General features: G+C 43.9%; 1 protein-coding gene across 1 annotated transcript in view; it reads right to left on the minus strand.

Annotated features, from left to right (window-relative positions):
- The window catches only part of LOC147703004 (serine/threonine-protein phosphatase 2A 55 kDa regulatory subunit B beta isoform-like), a 255,474-nt gene that overhangs the window by 55,752 nt on the left and 179,676 nt on the right, over nt 1–20,046 (minus strand). The window contains exon 2 of the mRNA XM_086929465.1: nt 3,681–3,778. Within this exon, the coding sequence (XP_086785591.1) occupies nt 3,681–3,778 (98 nt within the window). The remainder of the gene's footprint in view (nt 1–3,680; nt 3,779–20,046) is intronic.

The following is a 20,046-nucleotide window of genomic DNA, read 5'->3' on the forward strand; positions in this document are numbered from 1 at the left end:
TGGGCTTGGTTGTTCAGGCGGAATGCTGGGTAAGCTCCCCTTATGTACTCCCAGTGGGAGGGGCGGGGTTAGTATCCCAGCATTCTTCTGATCTTTTATTCTATCGGGAGATGGTTATCTCCACTTAGTAATGAATGGGACGAGGACAACGGGACCCGGAGTAATGAAGATTTCCGGTAAGTAATAGAGCATCTGCACTGCGGAATGCCAGGTTTGCTGAATTCCAAGGCTGCCTGGTGTTAACCCCACCTCATGCCTTCTTCTTCCAACCCCTGCTCTTCTGTCTTTATCCATTATTCCTCTTTTTTCCAATGAAGCGCTCTGCGCATGTTCCTCTGTTCCAACAGTTCTCTTCCTCGGTCCTTCGACTGTGGGCCATAGTAAAAAAATATGTCCTGGTCCCCAAAAAAGCAGTGCCAGTACCCACTATCTGCAGCCACTGGCACAAATTAAGCGCTTATCAGCCACACTCTTTTAACAGTCTGATTCGATTCGTTTTTGTTTTCCGAGACAGCTGTGTCTCTTTCTCTTGCATATATCTAGGCTAAGGCTACCAGATGCTCCCTTATCATCAGGAACACCAGGTTCCAATCCTGAGCTTTCATTTAAAACTACATTCTGGGATCTGTAGTTCTGTTTACCCTCAACTGAACAAATTGGAGTTACAGTCTAGATCACAGTGGTTTGCAATAGTAAAATCAGGACTGAAATATTGTTTCGGCTTAAGTGATCCACCTCGTAACTTCACAGGGAGGTTTCTGCACGAATGTCAAAAGGAAGCAAGTTCTGTATTTGGCCTCCAACTTCCCAGAAGCACCCGCTGCCACATTTCTTAGATTTAAGTTTCGGAACAGGAACACTTTGGTGGCAAGAGGAATATAATAGGTCCGTTCTTGACAATTTTTTGACGCAGAAACATGGGACAAAATGTGATAGCAGCACTTGAGAATACTCAACCGACCTTTACGTACAACCTTCATTCTTGGCGCTTTAAATACATGTTTAAGGAGCTACGCATCAGAAATAGCTGCGGAGAGTGAAGGACAAAGGGTCTTAAATTGCAGCGCTTGGCAAGTGCAAGCCACAGTAAAGAGGCTGTTGCGTCTTTGACGTGCTGACCTTTCTGTAAGTGGAGAAACCAGAGGCACTCAGCATTTTCCACACACTGCAGTCCCTCCAAAGTGGAGGCAGAGGAGGCAGGGAACCATGCTAGTTCACACTCTAAATGATGCAAACTCCTCAGATTTTACAGTGGTCACACTGAGGAGAACATTCACAAAGGTCGCAAAAAAGAGAGAATTGTATTTGAAGCCAAAGCATTAATGTTTGCACTATGGGTAAATCAAACATCTTTGCTAATTTAAGCAAATACAACTCATTGTAATGCATGCATTGCATACATTAGATCAGTAACTGTACAGTATTAACATATACTAGTGACACACGTTTATTCACCTAATCCGCCAACAGAGTAAAATGTGATTACAGTACATGTGTAGTTTTAGAAAATGCATCCATTTCACATTTATTTTACTTTATATTTTTCCTCATTTATTATGTTTGTAAACCACCCCTTCTACAAACACATTATTAGTATTGCATGGATTAATGTGCATCACTGCTCATGCTACACAATCTAAGCCTGTTCCTCTTGGGTGTAATTTAAGAGCATTAATAGGTGTAAAAAGTACAATCCCACACCTATTACCAATAAATTAATGGATTTGATGATAAACGTTTACATGCCAGGCCCCTGCGACCCCCCCCCCCCCCGCCTCCCCCCAAAAACTTAGGTTCAGGAGGTAAATGCTCCTAGATTGTTGGATGCAAAACTATCCCTGATTCAGTTTGCTGGAATTCAGGTTCTGAAATGCACCAAATAAATAACAATACCCCAGGGCTAGTCATTTATTGATTGTGATACACAGCACCTAATGTGAATTTCTGGGGAATAACTTGCGGATTTTGGTGCTTCCTGCACAAAAATGCACATTGTATGGTAAATACCATACACCTTTCCCTGTTGAGATACAGCAGATTCAATCTACTGAAATTTAACAAAGGGCGAGATATTTAATGGTAAGGCTAGAATTAAGGGACCCCCTCTATACACAATCTAAATCAGGGAAAAGAGGGGATTGAAATTAACACAATAATATATATTTCCCTCATAGACCATCATACTTTCTCATTAGACATTGTTCATATACATATAATTAGACATCAAAAGATGCAACAGTGACAATCCAATCATCTCATTGTTATTTTATTTTGTCAAGATATTTCTTTTCGTTTTTCATCTCTTTATTTTCTTTTACCAAAAGACTTCATTTTTTCAAATTATTATTTTTCTTATTTTTTTTTATAAAACCACACTTATGTATTGTTCTGGACTTGTAAATTCACAAATACATTTCTTTTAGAACAGTGATTATTCACAATCCAAATATAATATAGAACTAATTTGAAGAAAAATACATACAAACAAATTCCCCTGGTCAAGAATAAATGCATGCAGTCATACTTCAATCACACCAGCTCATACAGTCTCACACCAACTACACTCATACAATATCTGTACACAGTTGAGTAATTTCTGACAAGAGAGAACTCCTGCCAACATCGGAATCCCAATGTAGGACACAAAACTCAGCACTAGGTCGACGCGCATTTCGGTAGGTTAAGGATGTAAAGACCACCTTCCTCAGGACCTTTCCAGATATTTAGCAATCATTTCCCAGGGGACATAGTGCCAGGAGGCAGTATATGTTCAGACTAATACTGTACATCCAGGCAGTATGGATCCACCAACTGGAGTCTTTCCAGATCTCCAGAGATAGTCTATCAAGATCCCAAAAACTTTTTTTGCATGGTCCTCATTTACACTATTTGAAAAGATTTCCTCTTGAATTACAGATGACAGAGCCAGAATACCAACAGGGAGGCTGATATACACATTTGGCCGCCCCATGACAACAACGAAAAACAGGGTATCGTGTTTTTCGTGGTGTCATGGGGCGGCCGACGCAGCAGTGTGTCTGAAAGAACAAGAAGGTATCATGACAAAAGTTTTGGTTTAAAGAAGAAAGCAAAGAACACCCTAATAGAAAAGAAGTTATATCTGCAACTCAAATGTGTATATCAGCCTACCTGGTGGCATTCTGGCTCTGTCATCTGTAATTCAAGAGGAAATCTTTTCAAATAGTGAAAATGAGGACCATACAAAAAAGTTTTGGGGATCTTGATAGACTGTCTCTGGAGATCTGGAGAGATATTTAATGGACCTGATTATTACAGGATGTGCTAAACACCACCCAACTCGTAATTTTAACCCATTTATAATCTAGGCTTGTGAGTGAAAACATGTAAGGATGTACTTTTATTTCACCAAGCGCGGCCAATAAGATTAGCCTTACATTTTATTTTTTACTAAACACTTAACACATGATTTAAAATGATTATGTTGCCCGCCACTCCAACCATTACCTTTTTTTTATTTAAAGCACTACTAAAACGTCTATTTGAGTAAACTATACAGTGGTCACAAATCATGGGCATAAAGTTGGCCAACAGAGGTGAAGGCATACACCCAATGAAAAAAGAGCATGCATTATAAGGATTAGTAGGTGAAGATGCTGCTAGGGGATCATATAGATATTGCGGGAATCAGGAGCACTTACCTCTTGCTCTCGCTGGAATATCACAACCCTTCCGCCCTTGTCTCCTGTTGCTAGTAATTCTCCTGTGTGGTTGAATTCTACCGTAGAGATAATGTCGGCTGAAAAAAAAGAAAATTAAATCAGTTTTGAAATCTGACAAATTTGATCATGTACATGTTGGCAGGCAACTTGATGTGAAGTGAGAGGTATCATGGCCAGGGATCTCGTACGGAGTCTCAAGGGCTGCTTTCAGTGGTAGTGGTCAAAAACTCCATTAATTAACCCACACAAAGCCCATGTTTATTTACAGAAATGCTAGCTTATCAACCTTAAAGACAACACTTCAGTGGGTGGTAGCACATCTTCCTATCTATCTATCTAGATTGACTACTATTTGGGCACATGTTTTACATACATTGGAAGGCAACTCCCATAACATTGGTACCACGTAACAGTGAAATATATAAAAGCTTATAGGATATATTGGGAGAAGAACCTGCGTATACTGAAATCTAGATTTATTCTCGATTTTGACACCATGAGACATATATATATATATATATATATATATATATATATATATATATATATATATATATATATATATATATATATATATATATACACATATATTGTGCTTTGTGTTAAGCTTCAACTCCTCTTTTCATTGTTTAACATTGTCTTAGATCTCAGCGTGGCAATAATAATTATCTTAAGAATTTTTCAGCTCATTTTTGCCCAAGTCCTCAGAAAAGGCCAGGGATGAGCATGGTAAATGCCCTGTAAGTATTAGCAGTAAGTTTATTGAACTCCCTGACTTGTGGAGCAAGACGTTTATGAATATATAAATATATTTATTTATACACACACACACACACACAACTACTGCTCCCAAAGGAAAAGAGCACGCACACAAGGACTGCAGGATTAAGGCTTCTTTAATGCATAGGGCCTCCTTCGACCCAGCAACCAGGAGAGATGCGTTTCGACTGAATATATATATGTATATATATATATGTATATATATATATATGTATATATATATATGTATATATATATATATATATATATATATATATATATATATATATATATATATATATATATATATATATATATATATATATATATATATATATATATATATATATTCGTAGGGATTACCAAATTCCTATTTACAATGCTTCTCTTGCTAATATAAGCACAATTCACTATGTGGAATAAGGCTTAACAGTCGAGGTGGTGATGGTGTTTGTAGCGGTGGTGTGAAATTTTGTGTACTTAAGGGAAGCTTGCATTCTTCTGAATACATGAAGGAACCTGGACCGATGCTGCTACTACCTACCTGTCCTGTATCAGCTCCTTGAATTGATGTTCTAGGTTGTTGAAATTTGGCAAGACCGGTTTCAATGTACAAAACTCAAAATACGTGGCCTTGCCAATGATTGTAGTAGTGCACATGGTATGCTAATGTTTCTTCTTCTGAGAGTTGTTCGAATTACTTCAGAATCTCATCGGAGTAAGGTGGTTTATCTAAGAGCAGAGAGTGGAAGCCATAATCTTCTCCAATATGTTTGTCTGCGTTAACATCTCTCTAGAGACCTACTCAATTAAAGCTTTCGGTCTATATGGTCGACCTACAAATGTACCTCTATGTATTTATCTACTTGCATGCTTCCACCTTGTATTTAGCTTCCGGCCTGGCTAGTTAGGTGTATACAGGCTCTATGCCTGCCCATTTGTCCGACCTATCTAGCCACCCACCCATACTTTGATGTATCCATGCCTGCATCTTTGTACTAAAGTGATTTAAGGACTATAATTGGCCATTTTGAGTAATTTCGATAATAATAGCTAATTGGCATTCGAAAACGACTCTCGGAGACCATGAACCACTGTGCAAGACACGTCATAGGACAAGAAACCCTCTTAACTGAACCATGTTTTGATCAGGTGGGTCTCCAGAAGTGAGTTCTGCGATCACAGGTCTAATGTAAATAATAAATACATTAAGTTTCTGGCAGTTAAACAGAAAGTCTGTTTTTTATGACCTATAAAATGCTGGACTTCAATGAAATGTATACTGGGGAATAACTGAGATTACACCTCATCTGATAAAATGTCACTGGCATTAATATGTACATTAAGGAAAACATGCTGATCTGTACATCCCTAATAGTGTGTCTAAGCAGTTCACATCAATCCCAGGGCCACACACAGTTGCAAGTGGCCTGTGTCTTATCGATCACATTGGGATAAGGCCAGGGTTGATTTTACTGGATTTTCTCTTGTGGGTTCCACAGATCCAACAGTTTTTATTTAACCCACATTGAATTCTATACGCAACAGGGTGTTCAATTTAAACCCATCTTAAGTTTAAGACACAAGTGTGCAATCTATGCTTTCCTATTCTTTGACATACAAGGGAGGCCGCTCGAGGCTTGCAAAAATCGAATACAGATGTTCAAGCTCTGAAGACAGGCCAGCAGCCTGTGAGTGAATGTGGCGCGCCTTTTAAGGGAAACCATAATATGCCTTTTAAATGGATCAATATAAATAAATGCTTTGGTTCATGCTGTGTGGCCGAATAGCACTCTCCAGCACCTGTTTTCAAATACCTCTAATAGCAATTTTATCTGCGGGTCGATGATTGCAACTTGAACAAGCCTAGCATCCACGTGCCGTTGTGAAATAATAAATTGTGCACGTGTGAATGGCGCTAATGCTTACAACGCCACAATATTTCATAAGGCAACCGAAAAGGGTTCAGAATTTAGCATTTTACCATCTCATCTTACTTTAGTTAATCTCAATGGCAATTACATTAACATTTTGGCAGTGGTGGCTGCTGTGGCATTTAAGTGGTGAGGCAGCACGGGGGAAAAGAATAAAAAAAAGAATTCTTACATGCATTCAACAGCGTCAGTGCTCTTCTGGCCTCTGCTCCTCGACTACCGGCATATTACGGAGTCCCCTACGCCAATCCACACGCTGCTCTCATGTTGGTAGTACCCAGCAGGATAGCAGTACCGTGATTGGTGTGATTGCCATAGTTAGGTGCTCACTAAGGCCTCTATGGCCCTCTGCTTGTTCTCCACCTGGCTTTAAAAGCACAGCTCGGGTGGAGAGATCGAAGTGTGCATGACGGTTTGGCCCACCTTAGACGGCCAGCCAAACAGTTATGTGCACTCGAAGCAGTGCTACCAGGGCCGGCCTGGCCGTAGCGGGCACCGAGCAATGCCCCGGTGCGCCGCACTGGTCAGGACCGTTTTTGGGCCCCTGGGGGCCGTCTTTGTTACAGGGCCGTTTTTGCAGCATAATCGGCCCTGTAACAAAATCGGCCGAAAAACGGCCCTGGCAAAGAGCGAGCTTGGCGGCACCCACACCCCCCCCCCTCCCCCACGAGGGGGGGGGAGGGGGCCGGCCGAGCACTTTGCCAGGGCCGGTTTTGGTTCCCAGTCCGACCCTGAGTGCCACCACTCATCCTCCTTCCTGTGACAACGTGTGGAAATGGATGGCCCTGCCCTCGTCTTAGCTGCAGGAAGTAAGCGATGAAAAATTGAACGGTAACAACCTGTTATTATCATTTTATTTTCATTTTTCCCTGCTCAAAAGCAGTGGGGTGATGCTCCACTGCATTAGCGGAGACGTCGCTGCTGCATTTTTGGAATCTGACTATTAGAGAAGCAGTGCCATACAGACACCCATACCAACAACCTCCATGGACTTACCCGTGCTTTAATGAAGTTCCATCAACTAGGAAATTTCAATGATGGCACCTGCACTGGAACCGTGTATGTCTCATAGTTTTGTACACTTGTTTAAATGACACCCAATCTTAACAACATTAACTAGTTTGTTATGTTTTAGAAGTTTACAAATCTACTGAAACTGCTGTATTCTTTTCTTATCACATGAAACAAAGCTACCGAAATCAGCCCTAACTGGTCAACTCTGCCCTGGACAACTTCAACTGTAGACAACGAAACTTAGTGCATTGTTGGAAACGCAAAATACATGTAATCTTTGTCCTTGTAGTTTGACTGCGATATCCACAGGGATTCAGAGACACGGAAAAGGATTGAGAATGCACTAACAGAATGAATTCAAGACACACTGTAGATCAGTAGAAACCACTGAGCTGCTTACCTAAGAGAAGTTAACTTAGGAACACATTTGGTCTACTTTATTAAGGGGTGGCCACTTACATCTCTAAATGAAGATTGGCAAACTAATTAAAAATGCTCCCTACGTCCCCTGTGTGTTGCTAAAAATGTAATAAGACTAGAATCAAATGAATTCAATTTATTGACTGGTGTTCTGCAAGATAAATGGTTTTGGAGTAGAGACCGATGACGATGCCCTTAAAACGTTCTGAATGCTCCACAGGCTGGATCCGCTGAAAAGACTGCTCAAGTGGCGGGCACCATGCAGTGTTTCAGACCACCATAGTTATAAAGCGCTGGCCTGTCAGAAACTCTACCTGGCTCTACATACTCCAGTTCACCTCTGGCATTTCTAGTTTAAAAATAATAGTAACTGTACATTTCTGTCTTGAGATGAACGAGAGCGGCTTCTTACATTTGGGAGCGTTAGTTGCACTGCTGCAAGGCCAGGCTAATGGCAAACCAGCAGTATGCAAATCTCTTTAACAACGTAACATAAGTGAGGGCTCCATATGAGCACAGCAAGAGCCTAGCAGCCAGGGTCGGACAAGCGGATTTCTCCGGTGGGCTGGTTTTGTGCCCATGGGAGCCCGTTTTGTCACTGGGGGACGGTTTTTCAACATTGCTGCAATATCAGGCATCTGTAACAAAAGCAGAGACGTTGCTTGTTGCTAGCCACTCCCCCCCCCCCCCATCCTAGGGCCGGTTGAGCAGCAATCTGCCAGGGCTGGTTTCTGTTTTCAGTCCTGCCCTGCTAGCATCTGGGGTATGGACTACTATTTCTTATGCTGTATCAGTCACCAACATTAAATTGAAATCCACAAAGAACAGAATCAACAAAATCTGTATAATCCACAATGTTTCGACTCTATTGAGTGACTTCATCAGGGCAAAACTACATCCAGCGTTCAAGACTTTATGTAATTCCAGCTAAGCCATTCTGCACAATTCAACAGTTGCTGGGAAATATTTCTTAATGTCTTCTTACTGCAGATGAGCTAAGCGTCCAATTGCTTTTTATAGTAGTGGGAAGATGAGATTTAAGAACCTAAGATTATCTCAGAGTATTAAACTCAATCGGTTTTGTATAGCACTGATGTGTGGTGCAGTTGTTTTTAGCAGCATGTGTACTCCATTAAGTGCATCCTTTGGCCGTGAACTTCTTTCTGATTGATGACATCAGTGTGTGCTCCGTTAAAGATACCTTCACAAAGTGACATCGGATGAAGAAAAATCTATCTGTTTGGTAACATAATCAAAATCAAGCCCGAAACAAAAGAGAATAAAAGGAGTATAAAAGTATAGTAAGAGGCAGAGACTAATTAAAACATTCATTGCTGCAGCAACCGAGGAAGAACAGATTGAGCTAGTGGCCCTCAGATAGTGTCCATTTACATTGCTCTAAATAGGAGTTAATGTTTGACTGTGTGTCAAATGAACTCTGATGGACAGGTGAAGACATATTGGTAAACATAAAAGTGCCAGCTAACCAGGCAAAGTCACAGAGGGGGTCAATTCCTGGCCATTACACAACTGTCACCTAGAAACATGTCTACCCCAGGTTTAGTGTTCAAGGAGCCATATGGAAGATGCACTTGCACAAAATAGTGAGCCATAAGTCCTACTCAGCCTCTTTCTGGATGGAAAAATTCTGATGGGAACGAAAGAAGTTTATGAGTCGATGACACCAATATGATGGCTAGTATGAAATAAAGGCCAGCGATTAGAGATGTAGTGATAAGTTATAGGTAGAGCTATGAAAATAGTGTAGGGTCTGCATTAGAAACATTGAAGGGAGATGCCATGGCTTAAATCCATATGGTACTGAAGAAATGGGGAGAAGGGGAGGTGAAGGAGAGACTCATTTAATTACCATAGCAGCCTAGAGACAGGAGCAGGGTTGAGCACATTCCATTTGCGGTAAGGCACTTAAACAAGTTTTGAGAAAAGACATGGCAGGTGGATGTTCAGGAGTAGTACAAGGACATTATTTCAGACAAAAAAGGGTCAAAGGCGACTAAAACCACTTTTTAGCAGTTGAGGGCAGAAAAGTCAGTCTCAGACTTTTCTCACATCTGTGTTCTGCTAAACAGCTGGCAGTAATGGAGATGGTAGCAGAGGCAGCCTCTACTGACCAGGATTCTGGAAACTTGACTGGCAGTAGAGAGTTGGACCTTGGGAAAGCCTTCTTGACCCTCACTGGTAGATTGAGTAGTCGTGGGCCGGCTAATGGGAGGTGGTATTAATGTAGAGCCACATATAGTGTTACATTATTACAGGCACAACAAATATAAATGTTTATCCAACGAAAACTAAAAAACAGTGGAGCTAACAAAGGAAAAACCATTGCAATAACAAGTCTCTAGGTTTTACCTTTCAAAAATAATGAAGGACTCACTCCTAGTATTAGGGCCATGTTTGTGATTCACAGATGTGTTCTTTTGCAGACACAGACATAGGATATGTCCTCTGGTGGGGTGTAGCAGCTCTATAAAACTAGGGTGTAACAGGTGAAAGCGTACCGCATCCATGCGCCTTGAAACCCCAGGAGTTACTCTTAATGGTGAAAGGAGGTAGAAGCCCATCTACCTCCTAAACTGTGTTATTGTGATCCAGACCAGTGTGAGTGTCAGACAGTCCACTGCCTCTGGAGTCTGGACAGAGGGGCCAGTCAGTTGCCGCAGATCTACACAGCCCAGCCACAAGTGAGGCTTGGGTACACTTTCCTGACACCCAAACCTGGTGATAAGCCTCTGCTAATGCTAACAGAGGTTGACAGTGGAAACCGGAGATGTTGCTGTGTGAGTCCCATATTCATAGGAATGCAGCTGTTGGTGCATTGGAGCATGTTGGCCAGGCAGAACCATGACTCAAGTGGTAGCTTACTTATGCGTGTGATGTTGTCATTAAAGCTTGTTCTCTGCCTATCTCATGTCAACTGTCTATCAACAGCTTCTGTGCATTTTAGGTTAGCTTTGTTTGAAATTTGTGGGCTGGTGTGCCGGGTTGTCTTCTGTGGGGCAGAGGTGTAGGGCCTTGGGCAGAGCTCACTTGCAGTCCCATTCTGGGGAGGGGGGGGGGGGGTTATAGGGACCATGCTGTCCCAAACATTCAGAATGCTCTACAGTTCACAAACACAGAGTGAAGTGCATCTCTTCCAAGTGCTGTAGTGAAGCTAGCTCAACCACAGAGGCTCAGTTTATGGGACTTGAGCCAGCATCTCACTGCCAAGCAGAGGAACATTTTACTTCTGTCCCCCAAAAATATAGACTAGCTGTTCTAAGCTGTCTGACGGCCAGAGGTTGGCTAGACTGAACTACGTCAATGGATTCTATAGGTAAGCTGGACATGAGAAAATTAACTTACATAAGGAATTTTCTTCTATGTTGCTGGATGAACTTTGTTTCTTTTAACACATGTATGCATAAGTTGAAAGGTCTGTTAACTGTTCCCATATATTCTCTCAAGGAAAAGGCCACCATAAATTAAATGTAAACAATACAAACCAAATAGGACACAGACCTACTGGCTATTCTCAGTATAAGCCACCAAGCACTGGTACTCACTGCCAGTTAAGATTAAAAAACACCCAGGAGCATTTTAAGTGCGGGCAAGAGGTGAAAACATGATATTTCCAAAGATAATCACATCATAATCTATGACTGGGACGGGACTCAGAATGATGACTCATCACCAGGATAAGAAAAGGTCCAGAGCTATGGAACAGCCAGGCCAACACCCCTTCACATATGGAGTTAATATAATAACTATGCCATCTAAATCACACAATATACCTCAGCAAACATTACTAGAAGTACCCGCTGCTGTTGTAAAAGTGAAAAAACAACTCGAATCTGCAGTCAGACAATAGTTTCAATGTTGTGCAGGCTGTTTTCATCTGTCATCGGTTTTGTGAGCCATTATCTAGATTAGTAGGGCTAGAGGGATGGGTGATTTATTTGTTCTCAAATGCAGCTTTACTTGGTTTCGTTTTTAATATGTCTCAATGGAGCTTCTGCATCAATAGTAAATGCTTTCATATCTCGCAGCTGATAGAGAACACCTGCTGTAGTTGTCTTAATTATGCCCCAAGACTGAAGCCTCAGAGGCATACTGGCCTGAGGGGAAGCTAGGACAATGCGGAGACCTGGGCACGTCACCCGCTCTTGCCGCGCTTGACTGGATTTGGACAGGCCTTGGAGCTGCAAGCCGAAGTCTGACGTTATCCAAATAAAGAATGGCCTTCAAAGGGCCTTCCAGTGAAAAGAAAAAAATATGAAAATGAATATAATCAATAAGTGTTCTAGGGGAGGAGGAGCCAAGCTCGCGACCATGATGGCCGCACTGTAGCTCGGCTCCACCAACCTTCCTGCCTAAACGCATATCCTGATCTTCATCCTGCTCCGAGGCGACACACTCGGCAAAAAATGGAAAGGTGAAACAATGCTCGCATTCACCGTTTGTCCCGGGGGCTCCTGTGTGCTGCGGATCTGGAGTTATGCCCTTGCTTGGTCCGGGGCCTTCGCGGCGTGCAGACCGGGAACTCGCCTGTGACGGTCGGCCGGAGTGAGGGTGTTGGCGGCGGCCCCTGGTGGAGGAGAGGGGTCGGCTGAAGAGGCCGTTGTGCGGTTGTGCCGGTGGCGACTGACCGGGCCCGGTCTGGCGGCCCGGGGGCCCTGTGGTAAGGCGCGGCCCGCTGCGGACGGGGGTAGACCGCGCAGGAGGCATGTCCCCCCTTTGTTGCCCTGTCCGGCCATCTTGAAGCCCTTCGCCCGGATTCGGCGGGCGGTGTCCGTGGGACGTTGCCGCCGGCGGTCCCCGTTTTTGGTGGCCCTTCTTTCTGCACCAAGATTGCCATTTCCGTGGCTCGAGGGGACCCCAGTGGTGGGCCTTGCTTGAGAGCCCATTCCAGGAGTTGAGGCGCAGAGAGGCGCGGCTGAATTTACAAGATGGCGACCGGTGCCCTGAGCCACAGATCTACTCGGAGCGGCGAACCTGGGTCGCTGAAGTGCACGAGGGCCGCGTCCTGTGATCGTGAGCCCACAATTGGTGATGTCCTTGGCGCCCTGCATTCTTTACGTGAGGCCATGGTCTTCGGCTCCGGTGTGAAAGATTATAGGTCTGCCGCCATGTTTGTTGGGCCGTCCCTCATGGACGCGGATAGACTTCGAATGTGTGCTCCTTCGCCCCCCTCGGCTGCTGCGAGGAGGGTTGTTGCTGTGCATCTGCAGGATCGTATGCCTGCGGCCCCGAATCTCCAGGTAGCTTCGATTGTGGCGGGTGCGGGCGTGGGCCCCACGTCGGGGCACGTTCATGCCCGAATGACTGGGGAGCGAGGTGGATGCTCGATTCAAACTGCTTTGCTGTGGCCCCGCTGTTACCTCGCGGGGAGACCTCGCTTTATTGGGTGGCGAGACTACACCCATACTGTTTGCTGCTCCTGATGTTGCTATTGGAAAGTCTAGACTGCTGCAGCCATTGCGTGCTCTGCCGTTTGATACTGGGGTCCTCTGGTTTACACCCCTGGCCTGATTTGTCCCGATCCTGTGCCTATCTTACCTCGATCTATTTGCTACCCACTAAACTTTTGCGCATGATGGCTATGGTCAGGAGAGGACAGGGGTGAGCCGGACTGGACCCGGTGGACTACTGGTTAACGGATTGAGATGAGGACTGCCCGTAGCTGTGCCAATATGGCCGATTCCTTCGACTGTTTCTGATACTTGGGGTTGTGTCGATCTCGCTTGGATGTGGTTTCATGTGTGTGAAGGCGGGGGGTGAGGGCCGAATGACTCGATTGCAGTTCTCCTCTCCCACTGATTCTTTTTCCCCCTTCTCTGTTCTGATTCTTTCTCACTTTCTAAATTCCTATATTTCGGGTTTCTATTTAGGGTGACAGGCACGCTGCTGGGGGGGTAGGCCGTAGCCTTCTGCAGGGGTGCAGGGTGGGGCGGGTGGGATGGGGTTTTTTTACTGTTCATTTTTCTTTTAGTTCTATGGCTCTTTTGTATCCCTTTATCGGGACGCTGTGGCTGTACGTGTTTCCCATGGTATGCTAGCTGGTGGGATGGGAGATGACTCGCTTGCTTCTACGGTATTGATTGCACATAATTCATGACTTGCATGCCCTAACCCCGATAGCGGATCTCTCAGTCTTGCGCGCCTTTATCGCTGTGGGGCGCGTGCAGTAGCGCGGCGTTCTTTTTCTCCCTCTTCTACTAATTTTTCCTCCCTCCTTCCCCCTTTTTTTCTATTTACTTGGGTTAGTATAGAAGATGAACACAACTAAGCTGCTGCTCTGGTTCCTCTGTTATGTACTAGCACATATATAGGTGGTCGATGGGTGTGTGATGGGTCACGGTGGGACTGTTCTGAACTGGGGTGTCTATAAGTTGATTCCTGTTAACCGCGGCTGTTACCTGTTTTTATCGATGCCCTGTTGATGTTGAACATGTGGCCCGCCAAGGGAACTTAGATGGCTAAAAGTTGCAACTGATCCTGCTATACTTCCTATTATATTATAAAATTAACCTTCCTTAATCCTGTTTCCAGTGGTCATGTTAAACCCCCCTCTTAATATTAGATCGCTTGCTTGAACAACGCCAGGTGACTGCCGGGAAATCTTATTCTCGTCTCATGTGCTTTCTTAATGTGTCGTGGACGGCCTTACTGGTTGTAGGCCCGTATATGTATACTTCCATCTGCACAATAAAGGTTTTCCCAAAAAAAAAAAATGAAAAAAAAGGTTTCTAGAATGTCCTTTTGTTTGACTTAGTCGGTTGGTTGTAAAAACCCTTTGGTGGCATGAATCACATATACCCGCCTCACACCCGAGGTAGGTTACACACATACTGATACTATCTATACATTAGGCATTCCGAGTATGCATCCCTGGCCTGTCCTTGGGTACTGTGTCAAAAAGATCTGAAATATTCTTAAAATGACTAGCAATGCCACGTTGAGATCAATTGTAAACCTTGAGCAGAGGAGTCGAAATGTAACACAAAGTAATATATACACGTGCTTGCTTTTTTAATCCTTGTAGAGCTGAATGAATTTCTATACACAAGGATGTCAATACTTCGCTCCACCCCAGGGGCAGTTGCCTGCTATGTATCAAAGGACGTTTGTTCACCAAAATACCAGGAGAAGCAGAAGAGCCATCACAATCCTTTGACCTTGATGACATCATAGCAGGTGACATCATATGGCCCTTGACCCAGATTTTTGCCACACTTCATATGCCAGGTTGTCCACCTTTATGCATGCGCAGTTTTCACGAAGAAGTCGCAATGGAGGAAGAGTACAGCACAGCTGCGGCCCGTGGAGGGAGTTCCGGTGGGGCAGAAAGGCGGGACGGGGGAGGGGCAGGGTGGGGGGTGCTAAAAACCGGAATATGGATAATTGGAGGTAAGTAAACAATTTAATTAATAAAACGAATTTCGTAGCGCGCACTGCCTCACATTTTGCGATGCACGGCGCGCTACAAAATTCCTTTTAATTATTAAATTGTTTACTTACCTGTAATTATCCATATTCCGGTTTTTAGCACCCCCCACCCTGCCCCCCCCCCTCCCCCGCCTTCCTGCCCCACCGATACTCCCTCCACGGGCCGTGGCTGGTACAGCACGGAAACGCCGCAGATAAGGTATGGCGTTTTCATAGTCTTTACATCGTTTTTTACACTTACACATAATTGTTAATAGTGCGGGTGGGAAGCCAACTCCGCTCCGTCATGAGTGCGGATTTTTGCCTACTCCACCTACTTCGTGGAGCAGTCAAAACTCCGCCCACTCCGTGGGCGTAGCGGAGTTCTCCGCCCACGGTTAATAATGAGAAACGGGTAGAAAAAAAAGGAACGCAGAGCTGCCTGTGTGTTAATGGCACTAATTTTGCCACCTAGAAAGTCAGGGGTCACAAAAACAGTTCCAGGGGTCACGAGGGGCAGCTGGGACCCTTGCTGTCCACTATATGACGTCCATATTTGTCCAAATGACATCCATGTACGTAATTTTGTGTTTCAGAACATAAAGAGGACAATTCTCAAAAGCTTAGTCCAGCCTATAGGTGACGGGATGTGGGTGGGCAGATATGTATGGTCAGCGATTGCAATTGTTATTTCAAAAAAATCTGCAATTTGGCAGATTTTTCCACATTTGTAGGTGTCTACTGTGGCAAGAATTTGGGTGTGCCTTGAGAGAAGTGAACACTCATAAAGCTTTCCTCGTACTCTTTACACTTTTGCATGTACACCTACTCTACGTAGATGTACGTTTGAGGTTTCCCCATGGTGGTCTTGGAAGGACAGAACCATGCCAGATTTTAAGACTAAACACTGATATCCTGAAATCAGGAAGGGGTCAGCCCTCCAGGACTTATGCTGAACACCCCCGGTGTAAATGGTGAGAAGATTCAGGGGGAAAGTGCCCCCAAACACCCTCATTTGGTCAGAGTGTACAGCATGAAAGATTTTTTGATATGGAAAATGTTTATGTGAAAAAGGAAAGATTGCACCAAAGTGCATTCACTTTAACACTATGAACTATGGATTTTCAGCTCTGTTTACAAACTGCTGAAATGGCAAGCGCATGCCACCCGGCCATACAACGTCCACTCATGTGAACCAAATAAAATGAGCAAAACTATTTAAATGGTATGTGTAATACAAAATAAGACCTGTTTTTATTTGTGTTTTATTTTTGTTTTAAGATGCTTTTAACTGATGTATACTATTTTGATTATGAGAGAATGTTTCGAAATATCCATATACGATATAATACGACAAGTTAGCAACACTATTTACATATTTTCAGCAATGGCTGGCATGGCCAAAGTCAGCATGCCTGGCCTTGGCAAGCCTGCAAGGTTTTACTTATTTTTTGTAAACTTATGCAATAGGCATTACAAGTGTAAAAGCAACAAAAAGTATACATGCTGCGGTTTAATACACGAGTGCGTATATTAAAAATACGAAAAAAATGACAAATCATAAAAATAAATAACAAAACATGCAGTGAAAGCAGAAATAAAAGCATTGATTGATCCAAGCCCTGGCACTGAAGTGAGCTACCTTCTAGGTGGATGAGCCCATCTGCACAAGAAACATGCTGTACCTCAGAGAGGAGGACAATGGCTGAAGTGGGCTGACTTGTTGCCCATAATCTAGACTTTGGTTTGCAAATTCCAAGTATGAATGACACTTGCAAAGATCAATGGGTGAAGGGGAGGTCCAAAAAGCCCCTGTGCATATGTATATATGTACTTTTATTTATGATTTTTTTCATTACATGGGGCTTGTGAGCAGATAAAACTGTATTTTTGGGAGAGTAAAAAAAAACGGTATTCTTTATAAGTTCACTTAAATAAAATATCTATGAAAAGATCCTTAGAATTTCTTTTCTACTTTTCAAAGTTTGACATTTTAGCAATTACCAAAGCTTGGTGTGCACTTGCCTCTAAGTGGATTGTTTTTCTAATTAAAATTGGAAAACTGGACAGCAGCCAAAACTACTGATTTGTTAATGACTCTAAATTAAAGAAACTTTGGGAACGGTGGCAACAAAAAGGTCAAACTTGTGTGAACTTGTGTGATGAGGAAGTTGTAGCAATTCTTTAAAACATTTCTATTTTGTAAAATAGAAACAGATAGTGTGGTAGCTTTGTAACTAAAGCAAATCAAATCTGCGTGTCACCTGAGAGGTATGGTTTCTAATTATGGAGGGTGTTTTGTCAGTGAAGGCCATATTCATTGTTACCTCTCGAATTCATTATGAATTCATCCCAGAGTACACCTCAAAACGGTGGCACATAATTAATAATTATCATGTTTGACTATTTAATAAAAAAATACATAGAACGTCTTGGTAATACGCTTGTAAGGAGGTTTTTGACTAACCAACATAGTGTTCCAATCTTGTGGCGAGGGGGCTTAACAAGATATAACAATAAAGAGAAAACCTTTTGGTCATTTATAAACTGTGTACGAATTTAGAACCTATCCTTTAAGATGTTCTCGCCACCACTCAAGCTTTCCTTCCATTATTTGTCCCTTCCTAACTCAGAATATCGTTGAAGATATTTTTCTCAATGCATTGAACCTGATTTACTAAGTTTTTTTTAGGATAAATGTAACTCACTACTGAAATTAAGCTGCCAAGTGCTGCTTCTCATACAGATGTCTTACGACCCCCAAATTTAAGAAGCCAGTGGGAGGCTTTGAGAACTGGACATTAGATTATGGGGTGCATTAAACATCAGTTGGGGCTGATGACGATAAAATGGTAATACAAGAGCCAGAAAGATCTGTTGATAATTCATAGAGTGATTTGATGAAGTGAACCAACGGTTACTTGACCTATAATGTCCGTCATCTCTTTCCAACGTCATCTTATGACGCCCAACGTCAGCACATGGGGTTTGTTGCTTGCCCAGATTCCATGAATCCTTACACGTCTTTCATTGAAGAGGCAGAAACATAGGTTAGCCGATTTGCAGATTGCTCATATGTTGGCTCCCGACACCTCCAGGGATTCCTTCTGCCTAGGATTTCTGAAACACACAGCTGACCCAGTTCCCCATCCCCCCTTTAGGAAGCCCTTCCTCCACCTTCAAGGAGGGCAGTATTATCTGTGAGGTTATCTATGGCACTGCTCGAACCTTTAATTTTCCCAAACCGGAAAGACATGGTGCACTCCTTCTCAGGCAATGAGACTAGAATTTGGAAACCTCCAAACCTTTGGACCACCGCCTCTTGCCGGATGCACTCCTTCTCAGGCAATGAGACTAGAATTTGGAAACCTCCACACCTTTGGACCACCGCCTCTTGCCGGATGCACTCCTTCTCAGGCAATGAGACTAGAATTTGGAAACCTCCAAACCTTTGGACCACCGCCTCTTGCCGGATGCACTCCTTCTCAGGCAATGAGACTAGAATTTGGAAACATCCAAACCTTTGGACCACCGCCTCTTGCCGGATGCACTCCTTCTCAGGCAATGAGACTAGAATTTGGAAACCTCCAGACCTTTGGACCACCGCCTCTTGCCGGATGCACTCCTTCTCAGGCAATGAGACTAGAATTTGGAAACCTCCAAACCTTTGGACCACCGCCTCTTGCCGGATGCACTCCTTCTCAGGCAATGAGACTCGAATTTGGAAACCTCCACACCTTTGGACCACCGCCTCTTGCCTGATGCACTCCTTCTCAGGCAATGAGACTAGAATTTGGAAACATCCAAACCTTTGGACCACCGCCTCTTTCCGGATGCACTCCTTCTCAGGCAATGAGACTAGAATTTGGAAACCTCCAAACCTTTGGACCACCGCCTCTTGCCGGATGCATTCCTTCTCAGGCAATGAGACTAGAATCTGGAAACCTCCACACCTTTGGACCACCGCCTCTTGCCGGATGCACTCCTTCTCAGGCAATGAGACTAGAATTTGGAAACCTCCACACCTTTGGACCACCGCCTCTTGCCGGATGCACTCCTTCTCAGGCAATGAGACTAGAATTTGGAAACCTCCAAACCTTTGGACCACCGCCTCTTGCCTGATGCACTCCTTCTCAGGCAATGAGACTAGAATTTGGAAACCTCCACACCTTTGGACCACCGCCTCTAGCCTGATGCACTCCTTCTCAGGCAATGAGACTAGAATTTGGAAACCTCCAAACCTTTGGACCACCGCCTCTTGCCGGATGCACTCCTTCTCAGGCAATGAGACTAGAATTTGGAAACCTCCAAACCTTTGGACCACCGCCTCTTGCCTGGTGCACTCCTTCTCAGGCAATGAGACTAGAATTTGGAAACCTCCAAACCTTTGGACCACCGGCTCTTGCCGGATGCACTCCTTCTCAGGCAATGAGACTAGAATTTGGAAACCTCCAAACCTTTGGACCACCGGCTCTTGCCGGATGCACTCCTTCTCAGGCAATGAGACTAGAATTTGGAAACCTCCACACCTTTGGACCACCGCCTCTTGCTGGATGCACTCCTTCCCAGGCAATGAGACTAGAATTTGGAAACCTCCACACCTTTGGACCACCGCCTCTTGCTGGATGCACTCCTTCCCAGGCAATGAGACTAGAATTTGGAAACCTCCACACCTTTGGACCACCGCCTCTTGCCGGATGCACTCCTTCTCAGGCAATGAGACTAGAATTTGGAAACCTCCAAACCTTTGGACCACCGGCTCTTGCCGGATGCACTCCTTCTCAGGCAATGAG

Source organism: Lissotriton vulgaris, chromosome 7 (genome assembly GCF_964263255.1).
Source record: "Lissotriton vulgaris chromosome 7, aLisVul1.2, whole genome shotgun sequence".
Taxonomy (NCBI): domain Eukaryota; kingdom Metazoa; phylum Chordata; class Amphibia; order Caudata; family Salamandridae; genus Lissotriton; species Lissotriton vulgaris.